Here is a 20,348-nt window from a genome sequence, read left to right on the forward strand (position 1 = left end):
CAGGCCTTCTCACTCTCTCTCTCTAAAAATAGATAAATAAATTTTTTTTTTAAATAAAGTTCTCTACTCAATACAAGATACCTAATGAGAAAATAATGGTGGCTAAATTTTAAGGATAAAAAGTAGTATCCTCTATTCATAATAAAGCAAAAACTGTAAACTTTTCAATTCCCCATCAACAGTAGAATGGATAAGCATATTGCAATATATTAAAACACTGATATACTCAACAGCAGTCAGCACAATTTTTCTATAAAAGGCCACACAGTACTTATTTTAGGTTTTGCCAGCCATCTAGTCTCTGATGCAACTACTTAACTCTGCCCTTGTAGAGCAGAAGCAACCATATACTTTATTAATAGACACTGAAATTTGAATTTCACGTAAGTTTCATAGGTCTCAAGAAATTCTTTTAACTAGAAATGTAAAAGAACAGTTCATTGGCTGTACACAAATAGGCATGGGCCATGGAGCACCTGGGTGGCTCACTCGGTTAAGCGTCTGACTTGATATCCACTCAGCTCATGATCACAGGATTGCGAGATTGAACCCCATTTCAGGCTCCATGCTGGGCGTGGAGCCTGCTCAAGGTTCTCTCTCCCTCCCTCTCCCTCTGCCCCTCCCCCCACCTCTCTCTCACCCTCTCAAAACAAACAGACAAATAGGCAGGAGCCAGATTTAGCCTGTGGGTCATAGTTTGCTTACCCCTGTTCCACAACAATACCAATCATCTACACTATATGCAATAATGCTGAATCTCATAAGCATATGTGTCTTGAGCAAAAGAAGACAGAAACAAAAGAGTATATACTCTAACAAAAAAGTTCACAAACAGGGGCACCTGGGTGGCTCAGTCGTTAAGCATCTGCCTTCAGCTCAGGTCATGATCCCGGGGTCCTGGGATCCAGCCCCACATTGGGCTCCCTGCTCAGCTGATATTCTGCTTCTCCCTCTCCCACTCCCCCCTGCTTGTGTTCCCTCTCTCGCTGTGTCTCTCTCTGTCAAATAAATAAATAAAATCTTAAAAAAATAAAAAATAAAAATAAAAAAATAAAGTTCACAAACAGGTGAAACTAAATGTGGTATTAGAAGTAAGTAAAGTGGAATGAGGCACCTAGGTAGTACAGTTGCTTGAGCCTTCAACTCTTGGTTTTGGCTCAGGTCATGATCTTAGGGTCCTGGGATTGAGTCCCGCATTGGGCGCCCTGCTCAGCAGGGAGTCTGCTTCTTCCTCTGCCCCTTCTCCCTGCTTGTGCTATCTCAAATAAATAAATCTTAAAAAAAAAAACAAGGATACCCCTGCCTTCCTTGAATGATACATCTAGGAGATAGGAAAATTTTCTATTTGGTTCACTGATATTCCCAGTGCCAGGCACAAGATTTGGCAGGTAGGTGCTCAATAAATGTTCATTTTAAAAAATGAACACATTTTAAACAAATGATAAATGATTTCATTACTTCTCAAGTAACATACCCTCAGGATAAACATAATGGAAATTTAAGGATTTCATAAATGGTAGCTTTGTTTAGAAATAGGTCTGTAGAAAATTGTGCAAGAAAGCTATACCATGATCAGATATCATGACAAAGAATAATACACAGAATACCTTTCAGAGACAATTCCACACTGGCATACAAAAACATTAAAAGTTTATCATATATAAAGTACACATAATACAACCCACACCAAAATTTCTTCAGTTTAGTATAATATGGCTTTTTTAAAAAACGAATTAGTTGAAACAAATAATGAAGTCAAAATTTACAAAAAATTACATTCTAAAAAAAAATGACATTCTAACTTAACACAAAGCCAAAAATGAAGGTATTTTATTATGGACAAAAAAAATGATTTTTCATGTTTCTGTAATTTAAAATAAGGACCCACTTCATGAGAACACATCATTGATACTTTTTTTTTAAGATTTTATTCATTTATTTGAGAGAATGAGAGATAGAGAGCACGAGAGGGAAGAGGGTCAGAGGGAGAAGCAGACTCCCTGCTGAGCAGGGAGCTGGATGTGGGACTCGATCCAGGGACTCCAGGATCATGACCTGAGCTGAAGGCAGTCGCTTAACCAACTGAGCCACCCAGGCACCCATCATTGATACTTTTCTTATGGCATTTACCATGTAATATAGGACTCTTTGACTGTGATAGTCACCTTTGTGTACAGAGCCAGGTATAGCGCAATTATGGGCTCAGTAAATATTTGATAGATAAATCAAATAGAAATTCTCTTTAGGGGTGCCTGGCTGGCTCAGATCATGATCCCAGGGTGCTGGGATCAAGCCCTGCATTGGGTTCCCTGCTCAGTGGGAAGTTTGCTTATCCCTCTTCCGCTGAGCCCTCCCCTGCTTATACTCCCTGTCTCACTCACTCTCTCAAATAAATAAATAAAATCTTCTAAAAAAATTTTCTCTTTAAAATCTCTCTACCCAAGAACTCTTCCAACCCAAGTCAAGTCTGCAGACCCAAAACACTTTGAGAAGAGAACTAAAAATGGATCTTCAATTAATATTGGGGGGGGGGTTTAAGGCTGTTTTTTTTCTAATTTAAGTAAATTTAAAAATGTGGGACTCGAACTCACAACCCCATGATGAAGAGTTGTGTGCTCCTCCAACTGAGCCAGCCAAACTTTTAGAACACCTCATACTGGTCGTTTGATTTCTCTCTTTTTTTTTTTTAAAGTAGGCTCCATGCCCAAAGTCGGGCTTGAACTCACGACCCCGAGATCAAGAGTCGCATGCTCTACTGACTGAGCCAGCCAGGTGCCCCTTATACAGGTCATCTGAGCCCATTAAAATAAACTCCAGCTGGTAATCTGCAATTGCTACTTTATCATGTGATGTCCAGTGACATAAAAAAAGTAACATCTTACCAAACAATTGTTTGCCAGTCCTTCAGAGAAGTAGAAATGTATCTCACGAGTTATCATCTAAATTCTCAAAACTGTTCAATGAAATTAGTAAAATTTAGTTATACAAAAACCAGAGAACTATAGCAAAAGGAATCTGATTATAGAGCTTTACATTTCCCAGAAAATGGCGTTTCTAAATTCAAAATATAAAACCAACTATTTAGAAATAGTAAATAAATAAGAAATTCTTATTGTTGAGTAGCCAACTTTGTTTTCTGAACTAGAACATTGAAACGAACATTTTAAACATTACCTTGCGTCCGGCAGTGTGTGAGCAAGCCAATATTCTACTGCCACCTAGTGTAGAAAAGCAGAACTACTACTGCTTATAGCTAAGACAATAATGAAGACAGAAGGCAAATGAATCCTGAAAGTATGTCAGAATAAATCAATGTTTTCAGTCTCTTCTATTCATGTCTCCTAATCTACACATTTCAAGACCAGATATTTTGCATTCTTTTTTATAATCAAGTTAATTTCTCATTACTTAATACTTACCATCTGAAATGTATAAGGGTGAAGTTCATTCTTAACACTGGTCAAAAAGATATTGCTTTACATTTTTCATTATAAAGAAAGACCAATAATATATTTATATTAAAAAGTATCTTACACAGGGCGCCTGGGTGGCTCAGTCGTTAAGCGTCTGCCTTCGGCTCAGGTCATGATCCCAGAGTCCTGGGATCGAGTCCCACATCAGGCTCCCTGCTCAGCGGGAAGCCTGCTTCTCCCTCTCCCAGTCCTCCTGCTTGTGTTCCTGCTCTCACTATCTCTCTCTCTGTCAAATAAATAAAATCTTTAAAAAAATAAAATATAATATAAACAAATAATAAAAAACCAAAAACATACACCACAGTTTGCAAAACATTAAAGTATTAGAATATTAAAAAGGTTACATAGGGTATCCCTCTGAGAGAATTTAACATCTACTACTTACATCATACCCCAAAACATCTCAGCAATACAATGTTCATTAAAAGCCTCCAAAAAAAGTTTTCACAAGTGCTGAGTACAAGTATACCAAATTCCTAATACTGAAAAATAGCACACAAAAATCACTCAAGATAAATTTTTTTTAAAAAAGCCAACTACAGAAAATTATGTACTCTATGCCCCCACCTCCTGTTTTTTTTTTTAAGATTTTATTTATTTATTTATTTGAGAAAGAGAGAGAGGGCATGAGAAGCGGGGAGGGTCAGAGGGAGAGGCAGGCTTCCCGCTGAGCAGGAAGCCGGATATGGGACTCGATCCCGGGACTCCAGGATCATGACCTGAGCCAAAGGCAGTCGCTTAACCAAATGAGCCACCCAGGCGCCCCCCACCTCCTGTTTTAAGAAAGAAAGGAGAGACTGTTGGTGATGGGGTTCAGGGCATGCTACCCCAAAATACAGCATCTTGGCATATGGATTCTTGGAAACTGAAGTAGTTGGAGAAAAGGCAGAGCAGGAAGGTCACTCTGACCTTTTCCCCCCACCCCTTTCCCCTGAAATAGGTCATAAAACCCACTTATGAGAGATGCCTCCAGAAGAAAGGAGCATCCTCATCTTCAAAGAGAGACACCAAGAAGAACCCTACAAACAGGCCTTGCTAAGTTTTCCCCAGTTTACTACAATTAACTCTTCATCAAACCCAGAATAAAATATTCAGGTCTGTTTCTTTGGGTCTTCATTTCCTTATGAAAGCTCCTGTATCATGCAAAACTTATATGAAATAAATTTGTATGCTTTTCTCCCGTTAATCTTTGTCAGTTTAATTTTCAGACATGGCCAGGGACCCTATGAGGATCAAGGAAAAACCTTTTCCTCCCTTACATTGACTAAACATAGTATATTGTCCATGTCAAAAGAAAATTCCTGGAAATTAAAAACATGACCAAGTGAAAATTCAATTAAAATACTAGAAGGTAAAGTTGAGGAAATCTATCAAAAAGAACAAAAACAAATGGAAAATAGAGAAAATAAAAGAAAAACTAAGGATTCAATCTAGAAGGTCTAACATTTGAAATCAGAGTGCTAGAAAGAGACTAGAGGGAAAAAAATCATCAAAGTAAGAATACAACTTTCCCCAAAACTAAAGGTCATGAGTCTCCAGATTCAAAGGGTCCACAGTGGCCCAAATAATAAAATAAAAGAAAACCACACACCAAGGATACTCAAGGAAATAAAGGATAGAAAGAAAATCCTAAAAGCTTACAGAGAAAAAGGTCACATTGAATGAAACAAGGGCTTCAAAACTGTATAAGTCAATATCACAACCTAGAAATATATTCTCAACCAAACTACCAATTAAGTGTGAACTAGAATAAAGATTTTTTTTAAGACTTAAAAAGAAAAAAGTGACCTCACATATCCTTTCTTAAGGAGCTACTTGAAAACATGCTTCGGGCTCTGAGAAGAGACACCAAAAGTAGGCCGAGACCAGCAAGAAGATGGAGCTACTCTAAGTGTACATCTTGGACTGTTCAGGTGATGCTCTAACAGCCAATCTGGCCCTAAAGACCATGTCAAGAAACATTTTTAAAATAAGGTCCCAAAGCAGTCAAATCCTCATCCAGGAAAGACATTATCGTGACTGTAGTCAACCATACTCATGAGAAACCCCTACGTTGGGACCAGCGGTAGACAACTAAAGGAAGGAAAATTACTTTTGTGCTATCTCTGTCCTTTCTTTTCAGTTCATTGTTCCTAATAAGTCGGCCTTTCCCTGCTTCTCTTTCTTTGTTCATGTTGTAGAGTGAGCTAGGAACCACTCTAAACTGCCTATAATCTACATGGATTGGCACCTTCTGGCTGCCTTTTCTTTTTTTTTTTTAAGATTTTATTTATTTATTTGAGAGAGAGAGAATAAGAGAGAGCACATGAGAGGGGGGAGGGTCAGAGGGAGAAGCAGACTCCCTGCCGAGCAGGGAGCCCGATGCGGGACTCGATCCAGTGACTCCAGGATCATGACCTGAGCCGAAGGCAGTCGCTTAACCAACTGAGCCACCCAGGCGCCCCTGGCTGCCTTTTCAAAAGCTAACCATGGACTTAATGTCTATATTCTTCAGAAACTATAAATTCCACAAGGGCAGGGACTATAGTTATGTTTACTGCTGCATCCCAAGCACAGGGCATGGCATGTATTAAGATGCTTAAAAATATTTGTGGTATAAATAAATGCACAAAAACATTAATACTGGTTATGTCAGCACATGGTATTATGTGTTTTTATACATCTCACATTTCTAAACTTTCTTTAATGAGGCTAAATAATGCTTATTATAAAAATTAATAAGGGAGTAGCTCAATATTTGTAAAACAAAAAAATTAAATCCAGCATTCTTCAGATGATATACCTGAATTACAAGACATACAAAACCCATATTAACACAGGTCCTTTCTTTCCAGTCAATCTAATTCTCAAACAAATTACAAATTTTCATGGCTTCAAGAAGAGAAACAGAACCAGGTGTTTAAAATAAAAATATCTGGGGGGCACCTGCGTGGGTCAGTTGGGTAAGCATCCGACTTTTTTTTTTTAATTTTATTTATTCATGAGAGAGAGAGAGGCAGAGGGAGAAGCAGGCTCCCCGCGGAGCAGGACCCTGGGATCATGACCTGAGCCGAAGGCAGACGCTTAACCAACTGAACCAGCCAGGCACCCCACATCCCACTCTTGATTTCGGCTCAGTCATGATCTCAAGGTCATGAGATCAAGCCCTCTGTGAGGCTCCATGCTCAGTGCAGAGACTGCTTAGGATATTCTCTCTCCCTCTCCCTCTGCCCCACCCCCCTGCTCACGCACTCCTGCTCTCTCTTTCTTTCTCTCTAAAATAAATAAATAAAATCTTTAAAATAGAAATATTTTATCTTATTTATTTTAACTATCTTTCCTTTAAGTTAGTTAATTTATTTACTTACTTACTTATTTATTTATTTTTAGTAATCGCTACACCCAACGCGGGGGCTCGAACTCATGACCCCAAGACCAGGAGTCATGCTATTCCAACTGAGCCAGTCAAGTACCCCTTAGAGATTTTATTTTTTTAAGTAATCTCTACACCCAACATGGGGCTCAAACTTACAAACCTGGGATCAAAAGTCACATGCTTTACCAAATGAGCCACCAGGCACCCCTTAAGTCTTTTTTTTTTTAAGACTTATTTATTCTTGGGGGGGGTAGGGGCAGAGGGAGAGAGAGACAGAGAATCTGAAGCAGACTCCCCACTGAGTTTGGAGCCCAACAGGGGGCACAATCCCATGGCCCTGAGATCATGACCTGAGCTGAAACCAAGAGTTGGATGTTCAACCAACTGAGCCACCCAGGCACCCCTAAACATTATGTTATTGATAAGTTATTTTCTTATGTAAGTTTAAACCAGTTTTCATGTTGATAGTTTTTACTTGATTCTCAGGCTCACAACATTATATTGTATATTACCTTATATTATGTTAATAAATACATAAACTTCACATACTCTGAATATGAAAAAAAACCCAAATTCTATGTCTTATGAAGAACATACACTTAGTACCACAGAAACATTAAAGCTCATTTCTTATTTACCACAGATCTCATGGACCTAAAGAATAAGAAGCAAAATTTCTCAGGAGTATAAAATACCAAATAATCCCTATTTCCAGCTTTCAGATTTTTATCAAGTAACTTCTAAACATAATTTATATATTATATTGTTTCCAAATATTAAACCTGAGTTTAAAAACACATGTTTGAGACAGGAGTTAGCACATTTTTTTTTCTGTAAAGGTTCAGATAGAAAATGTTTTAGGTTTTCGGGCGCCTGGGTGGCTCAGTCAGTTAAGCCTCTGCCTTCAGCTCAGGTAATGATCTGAGGGTCCTGGGATCGAGCCCCACATCAGGCTCCCTGCTCAGCAGGGAGCCAGCTTCTCCCTCTCCCTCTGCCTGTGGCTCCCCCTGCTTGTTCTCTCTCTCTTTCTCTCTCCCTCTGTCAAATACAGAAAATCTTAGGAAAGGAAAGGAAGGGGAGGGGAAAGAGGCAGGGAAGGGAAAGGGAAGAAAAGGTTAGGTTTTAGGTTTTGTTTTGTATGCTCCACCCCCAGGGTGGAGATCAACACAGGGCTTGAACTCATGACCCTGAGATCAAGACCAGAGCAGATACCCATAGTAGGATGCTTAACCAACTGAGCCAACCAGATGCCCCTGAAAAATATTTTAGGTTTTTAAGGCCACAAGACCTCTGTCACAACCATTTAACTCTGTCATAGTAATAATGAAAACTGCTACAGACAAAAAGTAAATGAATAAGCATCTGACCATGCTCCATTAAAACTTTATTTATAAAAATGGCAGTAGGGGGCGTCTGGCTGGCTTGGTTTGTGGAGCATGTGACTCTTGATCTGGGGTTGTGGGTTTGAGCCCTACACTGGGTACAGAGGTTACTTAAAAATAAAATCTTTTTTTAAAAGATTTTTTAAAAATTAGGGGCACCTGGGTGGCTCAGTCGTTAAGCGTCTGCCTTTGGCTCAGGTCATGATCCCAGGGTCCTGGGATCGAGCCCCGCATCGGGCTCCCTGCTCAGAGGGAGGCCTGCTTCTCCCACTCTCACTCCCCCTGCTTGTGTTCCCTCTCTTGCTGTGTCTCTCTCTGTCAAATAAATAAATAAAATCTTTAAAAAAAAAAAAAAAGACCTGAGCTCAGATGCTTAACCACCCAGGCGCCCCTCTCATGCTTATCTTTTTAATGGAAATCTCCATATTTAAGCACTATCCACTCATTTACTTACTCTACAGATTTTTACTACTACATGCTAGAAACAGCATTAGAAGTTAGGAATAAAAAAGGAAAAAAATAATAAAGTCCTGCCCTCTTAATGCTTACATTCCAATAGTGAAATTTAAGAAACAAAACAAACAAGTGAAGGGGGGAAAAAAAGAGAGAGAGAGAGAAACCAAGAAACAGACTCTTAACTATAGAGAACAAACTGATGGGGGGGGTAAAATAGGTAATGGGGACGAAGGAGTACAATTGTTGTGATGAGCACTGGGTGATGTATGGAATTGTTGAATCACTATATTGCACACCTGAAACTAATATGTAACACTGCATGTTAACTATACTGGAATTAAAATAAGGGGGGGTGCCTGGGTGGCTCTGTCAGTTAAGCGTCTGCATTCAGCTCAGGTCATGATCCCAGGGTCCTGGGATCGAGCCCCACATCAGGCTCCCTACTCAGCAGGGGAGTCTGTTTCTCCCTCTCTCTCTCTCTCCACCCCTCCCCGATTGTGCATATGCTCTCTCTCTCTAATAAATAAAATAAAAACAATAAAAAAATTTTAATACGAAATTTCAGTGAGGGAACACAAAATTATCACCAAAAGAGGGGAGTAGTGAATACAGAACATAAATATACAAAAGGTGATCTAACTTCAGTTAAGTAAGATCTTTCTCTAGAATTCCAGTAAACTAGAATAAGGAGCATCCCTTGCAAGGTTAACAGCAGAGGCAAGAAATAGAGAATATGCAAATGCATATCTAGAAAAAGTTGAAATTATAAATATAAACCAAAAAAGATAGGTTAAGATGGCAGAGTATTTATATACGACGTCATCTCCCTAACTAAACACACCACTCTCAATTCATTGGTTCACTGCTCCTCAGGAGCTACCAAAAATAAAACTAGAGCAAATGAATGGCCAGCTTCATGTATCTACAAACAGATGAAAGGTTTGCTTTTTTGTGAGCAACAGGTAAAGCTAGAGAGGATCAATGTCCCAGCCAAGTAGGGTAGGAAAACTTCCACGTGGAAAAGAGAGACTAGTACAAATGCCGCAATCAGTACATTACATCTGGGCACACAATGTGAAGGTTAGAGGGAAAGACTGCAGCTCCGGATGTCTGAAACACAGCCTATGAACGAATGCAGGCAGCTGGCAGTAAGAAGCCTAACATGTATATCCTGCTGCCTCTAGGGAGTTATACATCCTTTCCTCCCGGCCCTGTTGTCCTCTCACTTTCACTTTCTTCACAGAACTTGATTCTCTACAGATGACTGAAAAGTGTGGCCACCAAATGAGATGAGGTACTAGTCCACTTTCATCCTTGGTTTGTTTCCCTTTGCTCAGACTCCTGCATTTTGTTTTAGTATTTTCCTCTCCGCTCTTCTAGCCTGCATGTTGAATTCAAGATAGCTGAGACTCCACAAAGACAAAAGAAAAAAATGTTTTGACTTCTGCTGTTATCTACACGTAAAATGTACACCCTGCCCACCTTATACTCATTAGGACAGCTAGTATCAAAACAAAACAAAGCAAACAAAACCAGAAAATATCAAGTGTTGGCAAGGGTATAAAGAAATTAGAACTGTTATGCACTGTGGTGGAAATGTAAAATGGTATAGCCACTGGGGAAAACAGTTGGCAGTTCCTCAAAAAATTACAAATACAATTACCATATGACCCAGCAATTCCACCTCTGGTATACCCCAAAGAATTGAAAGCAGGGGGCGCCTGGGTGGCTCAGTCAGTTAAGCGGCTGCCGTCGGCTCGGGTCATGATCCTGGGGTCCTGGGATCGAGCTCCACGTCTGGCTCCCTGCTCAGCAGAGAGCCTGCTTCTCCCTCTCCCTCTGCCTGCCACTCTGCCTACTTGTGCTCTCTATCTCTCTGCCAAATAAATAAAATCTAAAAAAAAAAAAAAGAATTGAAAGCAGGGTCTCAAAGATATCTGCACCCCGGTGTTCACAGCAACATCATTCACAATAGCTAAGACATGGAAGCAACCCAAGTGTCCAATGACATGAATGGATAAAGCAAGTGTGGTATATACACACAATGGAATATTATTCAGCCTTTAAAAGGAAGGAAATTCTGACATATGCAACATGAACCTTGATGACATTATGCTAAGCAAAGTAAGTCAGCCAAAAAAAAAAAGGCAAATACTGTATGATTCCACTTAGATGAGATACTCAAGAGTAGTCAAAATCATAGAAACAGTAGAATGGTGGTTGTCAGAGGCTTGGTGGGGGAGGTTGTCATGGGGAGTTATTGTTTAATGGGTATAGAATTCCAGTTTTACAAGATGAAAAGAGTTATAGATATGGATGGTGGTAATGGATGCACAACATTGTAAGTGTATTTAATACCACTGAACTGTATACTTTAAAATGGTTACAATTGGGCGCCTGGGTGGCTCAGATGGTTAAGCGTCTGCCTTCGGCTTAGGTCATGATCCCAGGGTCTTGGGATCAATTCCCGCATCGGGCTCCCTGCTCCTTGGGGGCCTGCTTCTCCCCCTGCCTCTCTCTGTCTCTCTCTGTCTCATGAATAAATAAATAAAATCTTTAAAAAATAAAATAAAATGGTTACAATTTTTTTTTAAAAATTTATTCATTTATTTTAGAGAGAGAGAGAGCGTGCACAAGGGGAAAGGGGCTGAGGGAGAGGTGGAGAGTCCCAAGCTGACTTCCCACTGAGTGGGAAGCCTGACGTGAGGCTTGATCCCACAACCCTGATATCGTGATCCAAGCTGAAACCAAGAGATGGATACTAACAGACTGTGCTACCCAGACGCCCCCAGTGATAAATTTTATGTTATTAAGTATTTTAGCACAATAAAAAAAAAAGTATGCCCTGTTCAAGAGCAGGAATTATGGTTAGCAGAAATAAAGAAATAAAAGGCTGCTTCATGGGGAGGAGGGTGGGAGGGATGGGGTGGCTGGGTGATGGACATTGGGGAGGGTATGTACTATGGTGAGCGCTGTGAATTGTGTAAGACTGATGAATAGCAGACCTGTACCCCTGAAACAAATAATACATTATATGTTAACTACATTTTTTTTTAAAGGGTTGCTTCATTTGTTTCTTGACTCCTCCACCAATACATATTGGGTACCACCATGCCATGGTTAAATTGAACTATTTACCATTTCCTGAACCTACTCCATTGGACTATTTACCATTTTCCTACCTCACTACTACTATTTTCTTAACCTAGAATGCCCTATATGTCTGCCCCTCTTTTCTGCCTAATATATTCTACACTTTCTTCAAGAGCAGCAAAAATGGCATTTCCAAGAACCTGCCCAAAAGAGCTAATGCCTCTTTCTGTCCACAGTAGCTTACTCAGACCTCTATTTCCAAATACTACAACATCCTTGTATCATGATTGCTTGTGTGTTCTCTTTTACTGCAGAAGGACATGCTCAAAGCCTTTTGTGTAAAAATCTTGTTTGCTTTTTATGTTTTCTTAAAAATTAGAGATATTTATACCTCAGTGTTGCTTAAAAGGGAAATGAAGATTGGAACTAGATGTCATCCAGAACCCATAGTTTCAGCCCTAAGTCAAACAATCAAAGGCTTTTTCCCTTGGTATCTCAATTGGCTATACAGAGGCTGTGCTGCAAAGCACAAGCAAATCTTCCGTTCTACTCCCAACACCAAGTGAGCCATGCCAGCTCTTCAACCCAGAATTACTCAGAAAACTGAAGTATTCCATCCTCAGGCAGAAGACTGAAAGCAGAAAGAGCAATACTTGGATATTACTCAGCAATGTATTTAAAAGTAAGTGAGAGAATTTCCAGGCAATGTCTTCTCTGGGTAGCCTGAAATTTTTACCTCGTTACCAAACAAAATAATCATATTGTCCCTCTAGAGAGCAGTAGTCCCCAATGTTTGGAGTTCCTAAGACACTGCCTACACACGTGCTGTTCTTACTTCTTGGCCTGCAGTCCCTCATCTTCATCCCCCCATAGGCTTAGCAAACACCTCAAAAACCCACGTAAGAAGTCAAATTCTCTAGGAAACCTTTTCTGACCACTCTTTGGAGAATAAGATTTGATAGAAACAAAAGGCATAGGGGTGCCTGGGTGGCTCAGTCGTTAAGCGTCTCCCTTCAGCTCATGAGGGTCATGGTCCCAGGGTCCTGGGATCAAGCCCCGCATCGGGCTCCCTGCTCTGCGGGAAGCCTGCTTCTCCCTCTCCCATTCCCCCTGCTTGTGTTCCCTCTCTCGCTGTGTCTCTCTCTGTCAAATAAATAAATAAAATCTTTAAAATAAAAGAAAAAAAAAGAAACAAAAGGCATTCATTAGTGTTTATGGTATCAATTAAAATTAGAATGGGGTGCCTGACTGGCTTAGTCGGTAGAGCACACAATTCTTGATCTTGGGGCTGTGAGTTCAAGCCCCACATTTGATGTAGAGATTACTTTAAAATCTTTAAAATAAAATAATATTACTCAGAATGTCTAGGATCACACCTGAGATAATACCTCTAATATTTCCATGAGACAGTCCATTTACTTTTTGTGAAATAATTGTTTTGCCTTTTTTTTTTCCTGGATTCAAATCCTATAAGCAAAAGCAGTTTAAAAAAAGAAAAAAAGAACTGCCTCTTAAAGCCTAAGCAGTTTTGGGGGCCTAGATGGCTCAGATAGTTGAGCGTCTGCCTTCTGCTCTGGTCATGATTCCAGGTTCCTGGGATCGAGCCCCGCATCCGGCTCCCTGCTCGCTGGGGGGCCTGCTTCTCCCCCTTCCTCTGTTTCTCCCCCTGCTCATATTCTCTCTCTCTCTGTATCTCTTGTGTCTCGAATGAATAAATTAAAAAATCATGATCCCAGAGTCCTGGGATGGAGCCCCACATCAGGATCCCTACTCAGCAGGGGAGTCTGTTTTGAAACAAATAGCAGATGCAAAAAAGAAATGAAATTTCAACACTGCCTTTGTAATCAGTGTAATTTTGGACTAACTAGACTCACTCTGAGCCTGTTTCCTATTCTTTAAAATGGGTGTCCACCTAGTACAGTTCCTAACACACAGAAGGCCCACAAAAATCGAAAATCATTTTTATAGTCTATCTCTAGAGTATACTTCGGCACCAGATTCATTCCTATGACTAGCTCTCAGTCTGAAACAGTGTTGTTCAACAGCCGCAGGTAACTACTGGTCACTTGAAATCTGGCTAGTACAAAACAGCATGTGCTTTAAGTGTAAAATACACATAATATTTCAAAGACTTGGTGAAAAAAATAATATAAAATACCTTATTAACACTTTGTATATCGATTACATGAAAAGAGATACTTCGGATACACTGGGTTAAATTAATTAATTTCCTCCGCTTTTTAACTTTCTTAATGTGGCTTTTAGAAAATTTTAAATTATATGTTTAGCTCTCATTACATTTCTACTGGACAGGCTGACTTATACTTTGACTTCAAGCTAGTAAATGCGCTCTCTTACCCATACCGTGCACTACTTGACAGAGGTTCACTCCGGGGAATTCACGCGCTATCCCAGCATGCAATGGCTCACTTTAACAGTCCCCACTTCCACAACCCGAGAAAGCTAGATTTAACAGCTCTTTAATTTTAATTTTAATCTGGAGCGCACAGATCCGCCGAAGCAACTCGAAATTGCTGCCCACACAACAATAGAGAAAAAGTTGAGAAAAAAACCAGAGTCCTCTCCGGTCCGTGTCTGCTGCGGGGCTGGAGGCTTGAGCAGAAAGGGGTCACCCTTAAGAAAGTGAGAGGACGCGACGGAGCGAGTGCCCCGGATCTGAAGGAGTATAATGTAGAGCCCACGGAGTGGAGGGGTAAGGAGGAAAGCCTTCTCAGCTTCTGGGGGGCCCAATCTGAGGGCGGAGGGGAAGGGGTTGGGCTCCGCGGCCGCAGCTCCCGGGAGGACCAGTACCTTAAGAATCCCCCTCATCTTCGCCAGAAAGGGGCGGAACTCCTCGAGTGACACCTCCGGATAGAGCTGGCTCCGCAGCAGCTCCTCCGTGATGCCCTGGTGCCCATGGAAAGCTTCCTGGGCCAGGCCGCTCAGCAGCCCGCTCAGAGCTTTGGAACCCTCAAGCTCACCCGCCATGGTCAGCGGCAGCCCCGCCCCGCAACAGCTGGGCGCGGCCCCCGCTACGGCACCCGGGATGGGCCTAAATGGCTTGGGCAAAGGCGCGCGGGACAAATGGCAGCCAAGTTCCACCAGAGGTCGGTATTGGCAGCTACCAGTTTTGCTCCGCAAAACCCATCCTCAGATTGCCCCCAGAGAGCTATCCATTCAGTTCCAGAAGAATCACTTTATTTAACGCTGATTCCCTTCATCACTCCAGGCCCTGCTGAAAGGAAGGATCACTTGGTGGAGATCACTTGAGATGGGGAACTATCCTATGAAGGTGGCAGTTTAACTTCGGAATGGCTGCATCTCATTCCAGGCCTTGCCAATCCCCTAACTGAATAGGATCTATCACTTATATCGATCTACTTACTACTCATATCTAATCTCTGCCTAATCATTACCTGTCCACCTTTTGTCCCATAAAATTTAACTATCCCCTGATAACGTAGTGTGTTTGCTAGGATTGTTACTTGCCTTTTTACATTAATGTGTCTTTCTGGCTAGCTCGGTGTGGCTCTGATCCAATGCTCCTTTCTATAACAAAGATTTTGCTAACACTTGCTTTACAATCTTACAATCCTGAAATGAAATGCATAGGTTATATAATTTTCTACCCATATGATTTCAAAAAATCAATATATTATTCACCCATAAAAAGGAATGAGGTACTGATACACGCTACAACATGGATGAATCTTAAAAACATGCTCAGTGAAAGCAGACAGACACAAAAGGTGAGATAGTATATGATCCTATCTATGTGAAATGTCCAGAAAAGACAAATCCATGGAGACCGAAAGATTTAATGGTTGCCAGAGACCAAAAGGAAAGGGGAATGAATTAATGGGTACTAGATTTCTCTCAGGGGTGATGAAAATGCTCTAGAATTAGATAGTGGTATGGTTACACAACTTTGTGAATATACTAAACCCACCGAATTATACACTTTAAAAGATGAATCGCACAGTATGTGAACTATATTTCAATTTAAAAGTCAACATAATGACCTTATAATTTAAAATAAAAATAAAAGGAAATAATTTATAACATCCGTATTTCAATGTGTAAGTGTTGGGGCACAACTATACTGGTGACTAGGAGACGTATGGGATAGCCAAACGCCTGCAGCTTTATGTTGAACCTCCTGTGACAAATACAAATTGACACCAGTATGCTGTATTGGTGATTCTAGAGAGAAAGAGAGAGACAGCAGCTCTCTGCTACTGGCGACTTGATCTTCTGAAATGTGAACAAAGGTTGGTAATGTTCAAAACAAAAAACATTCTTTCCTCACTTTACCCAGTAACTGTAAACCACGAATGTTCTGTGTATATTAAAGCCTGCTAAGAACATAAACACAATGGTATAACTGAGTTCCATTTCAGACAATAATAAACATGTAGGTTTTTCACAAAGGTGAATATCCCCCTTCATGGCAGGATGTCTAATACACCTGGCCCCTGTCCAGCCTGGCCCATCCCTCCCCTTCCATTGTCAGGACAACTGACATCCCCTCTCAAAGTAGTGCCACCTTGTTGCAGAGTTAAGAATCACCAATCTAGACTGATTTAATTACTGTTTATCCAGTGTTTGCCTGAAGTCAAGAGGCATTCTTTACAATCCTGAAATGAAATGCATTAGGTTATATAACTTTCTACCCATCTTTATAATAGCAAAGATGTATTTCTTTCCCTAGAGGAATTTTCTTTTTTTTTTAAGATTTTATTTATTTATTTATTTGACAGAGAGAGAGCGTGCGCACAAATAGGCAGAGCAGCAGGCAGAGAGAGAAGGAGAAGCAGGCTCCCTCCTGAGCAGAGAGCCCAATGCGGGGCTTGATCCCAGGACCCTGGGATCATGACCTGAGCCAACAGCAGCCGCCTAACCAACTGAGCCACCAGGCACCCCAGGAATTAATTTTCTAAAAGGCAAATTCAGAGATGCTTTTACAGCTCCAAGAAAAGCAAACCTAGAGATAAATTATACATTGTGTTAAGTATGTCTACAGGAATTACAGAGAATGGTCAACATAAGAGGGAAAAGGGTTGTGAGTGGAAACAGCAGTGTTAAGCACATGACTTGCAAATTACCTACCAGAAAGGCTGTACCATTTATTTCCATGAAACCTTACTAACACTGACTGATATTATTCTATATAATCTTTGCCATCTGATAGATGAGAAATATTATCTTATTGTTTTCATTGGTACTTCTTAAATTTGAGAATGAATACTTTTTTATATATATTTATTGACTACTTGTATTTCCTCCCATTTTCTTGACAATTCTCTATAGGGTTTCTGCCACTTCAGTGATTTCTAAGAACTCTTTTACACTGGGAATATTAATGATTTTCACCTAGATTGAGACATTTTCCTCAGGTTTAGATGGTTGGCTCTATCAACCTGCATAGAAGTCTGGAAGGTTGTTCCCCAACATGCTATAGAGTGTATCTCTGAATAATTGAGGATGGTTTTTTGTTTGTTTTTGTTTTTAGAGAGGGAGAGAGGTCAGAAGGACAGGGAGAGAGAGAATCCCAAGCAGGCTCCACGCCCAGTGCAGATCTCACAACCCTGAGATCATGACCTGAGCTGAAATCAAGAATCAGATACTTAACCAACTGAGTCACTCAGGCACCCTGAGAATGGTTTTTATTTGCTTCTTTCTGCTTACCTAATTTTTCTAAATGTCTACAATGCACATGCAATAGTATTGTAATAAAAAGTTATGTAATGAAAAGATAAGTAGTATGTCCCAAAATCAAAATCCTTTTAATAAAAAGCTTTAAAGAATATACGTGTTCTACATGACTGAGAAAAGCCATACACCTTACATAGTGTTTCTTGAATGCATTTGGTGTGTATTTTGGGGGGAAAGTATCTGAGTCTTCTATTGGCTTCTGAGAGCATCTTATGTTATCAAAACATTCAAGACTGGTTGAATTCAAGGTTGGTTAACAGCTGCATTGCTGGAATGCCTTTCAAACAAAAGTATCAAAGTACAAAGTTTTATTTTATTAAATTTTAAAACACAACGTGTTTACAGATAACCTGGGCACAGTCCCATTAAAAGGATTGTCTAAGGTGAGGCAACAGCAAGGAAAAGACCCTGAAGCCTTGGCTCAAATGGAAAATACAAGCACCTAAAACAGCCTTCCCAGAAAATAGGTTTCCATTCTAAGTTCCATTAAGCAACTGGTCACTTCCTTTAAACTCCTTTTATGGCTCACGGGCTGTTTGATCCAGGGTCAGAAATAGGTGTTTTTGTAAGATTTTCCATTTCTGAAAATGTTAAAATAAGAAATGTGGACCAAAATAATGTACAAACACAAGGGCCCAAAGTTTTGCAAGAAACTCTCCCTGCTCCAGGTCTCCACTCTACCTTTTCAAATTCTATTTTAATTACCATTCAGTCCACTTAGCCGGCCACTCAGCAGCTATTAGTGGAGAGCTTTGTGCCATCCTGCTAGGCTCTACGGGATACAGAAATGAACAAAACAGTCTCCGCCCTAAAATCTTATATTCTGGTAAGGGAAAATGATATGTAAATGAAGGGCAGCAGAATATGCCACCTTAAAATATGCCACTTTGGCATAAGGATTATTTTGAGCTAAAGGCAATGAGAAGAAGCAGATATAAGGAAAGCTTCTGGCCCTCCCATTTGCCTGAAAGCAGGACATGAATTTTCAAAGGTATCCTTCCTCTGTCTACCAGGAAAGAAAAAAGTTAATCCCAGGAGACAACTTTAGACTCTTACCAATGAAGAAGGCATGGAATTAAAACTGCGTAACAAATCTTACTCTTGTTTACTGGGCTTCTCCTGGTCATCGCCCCGTAACTGACTGGCCTTCCTGGCCTTTCTTTTTTGCTTAAGATGGCATATAAACTGGAGTTCTAAGCCATTGTTTTGAGTTACTCATTTTTCCCTGGGCATCTCACATGTATCTTACATGTATACATGAGGTATACATGTTAATAAACTTCTGTTTTTCTCATTAATCTGTCTTTTATTATAGGGGGTCCCAGCCAAGAACTTACAAGAATAGAGGCAAAATTATTTTTTCCTCCTTTACTTAAACAAATGCTTAAAATACAAGGAACTAAGGGTTACTACTAAGTACCTAGAAGTAACTATCAGATTTGGTAGTAGAAGAAAAAAGATTAACTCAGCTTGTATAGGTCAGACGGAGTAGCTTAATGGTGAATAGTGTTGAAGGAGGTAATCAAGAGGACATGACACTAGTTGACCCATGAGCCTGGATCCAGGCAATCAGAGGTGTCTCACCCCCGCCCATCTTTGGAATGTTCATTCTGCCCAGCTCCCACAGTGGGAGCTATTCCAAGGACATAGTCTATAGAGAATAAGGTGTTGTTGAGACCATCTGGATGGTGTATGTGACTGAGCCCAGTTACAGCCTCTATATAAACTTTAAGATGATAGGTGCAGAGATCTACTCATCTTGCAGCCACCCAAGACAAGCCTCATAAATTCCCTTGCTTATTAAAACTGCTACCTGATAGATTTGAGTGGTGTGCCTCTTTCTTCAGTCTCTCCTGCCCTCCATGTATGGGGCCTGGTTTCAGATTTTACCCAGGAAACTATGAGGTTGCAAACCAACAAATAACCAGACATGTTGCAAGGGAAATAGCATGTTCTGTGTATGGAGGCATGAAACACAACGGTATGTTGAGGTACACTCTGAACCCCATAGTGTAATGATGGGGTACAGGACATACTACACCAAAATATGGAGGCTTGGGGCAGTGAATATGTGAAGAAACATGAGAAAAAAAACTTGAGAAATAACAGGTACAGGAAGAACTCCCTGATCGCCCCCTTCTTTTCTGAAGTACGTCAGAAGACTCTCATATGAGAGTTGCCCTCTCTGTACCCAGAGCATTATTATCTCCAAAGATGGAGGGATGCCAAGAGGAATCTGAACAAACAGGCCTTGCTGAATTTTCCCAGTTTACAACCCTTAGCTCTTACCTTTTTGTCCTATCACATTTTTTCCCACAACTTTCCACTCTTCATCAAACCTAGCATAAAGTTTAACCACTTCCTCAGGTCCTCTTGTCCTTATCAAGCCTCCCATGTCACATGAAACTTTATTAAATAAATTTGTATGCTTTTCTCTTGTTAATAAATCTTTTGTTACAGAGCCCCAGCCAAGAAGCTAGAAGGGCAGAAGGAAAAAGATATTTTCCCTCCCCTACAGTAGCATGCATAGGAGGAGCCTAGGGTAATAAATCTGGAAAGATAAAGAGTCTGTCTCATAGAGATGGAGAATTTACACATAATGCTGACTTTTATACTTGGTCAAGGTGTAACTGAACAGTTGTAAGCAGGGAAGTAATAAAATCAGATTTGGGGGCACCTGGGTGGCTCAGTCATTAAGCATCTGCCTTCAGCTCAGGTCATGATCCCAGGGGCCTGGGATAGAGCCCCACATCAGGCTCCCTGCTCGGCAGGAAGCCTGCTTCTCCCTCTCCCACTCCGCCTGCTGTGTTCCCTCTCTTGCTGTGTCTCTCTGTCAAATAAATAAAATCTAAAAACAATTAAAATTAAAATTAA

General features: G+C 40.5%; 1 protein-coding gene across 1 annotated transcript in view; it reads right to left on the reverse strand.

Annotated features, from left to right (window-relative positions):
* COMMD1 (copper metabolism domain containing 1) overlaps positions 1-14,907 on the reverse strand; it is a 193,337-nt gene extending 178,430 nt beyond the window's left edge. The window contains 2 exon segments of the mRNA XM_027620441.1: positions 14,571-14,888; positions 14,890-14,907. Coding sequence (XP_027476242.1) covers positions 14,571-14,888; positions 14,890-14,907 — 336 coding nt within the window.
* Positions 14,908-20,348: the final 5,441 nt, after the last annotated feature.

Source organism: Zalophus californianus, chromosome 8 (assembly GCF_009762305.2).
Source record: "Zalophus californianus isolate mZalCal1 chromosome 8, mZalCal1.pri.v2, whole genome shotgun sequence".
NCBI classification, from domain to species: Eukaryota; Metazoa; Chordata; class Mammalia; order Carnivora; family Otariidae; genus Zalophus; species Zalophus californianus.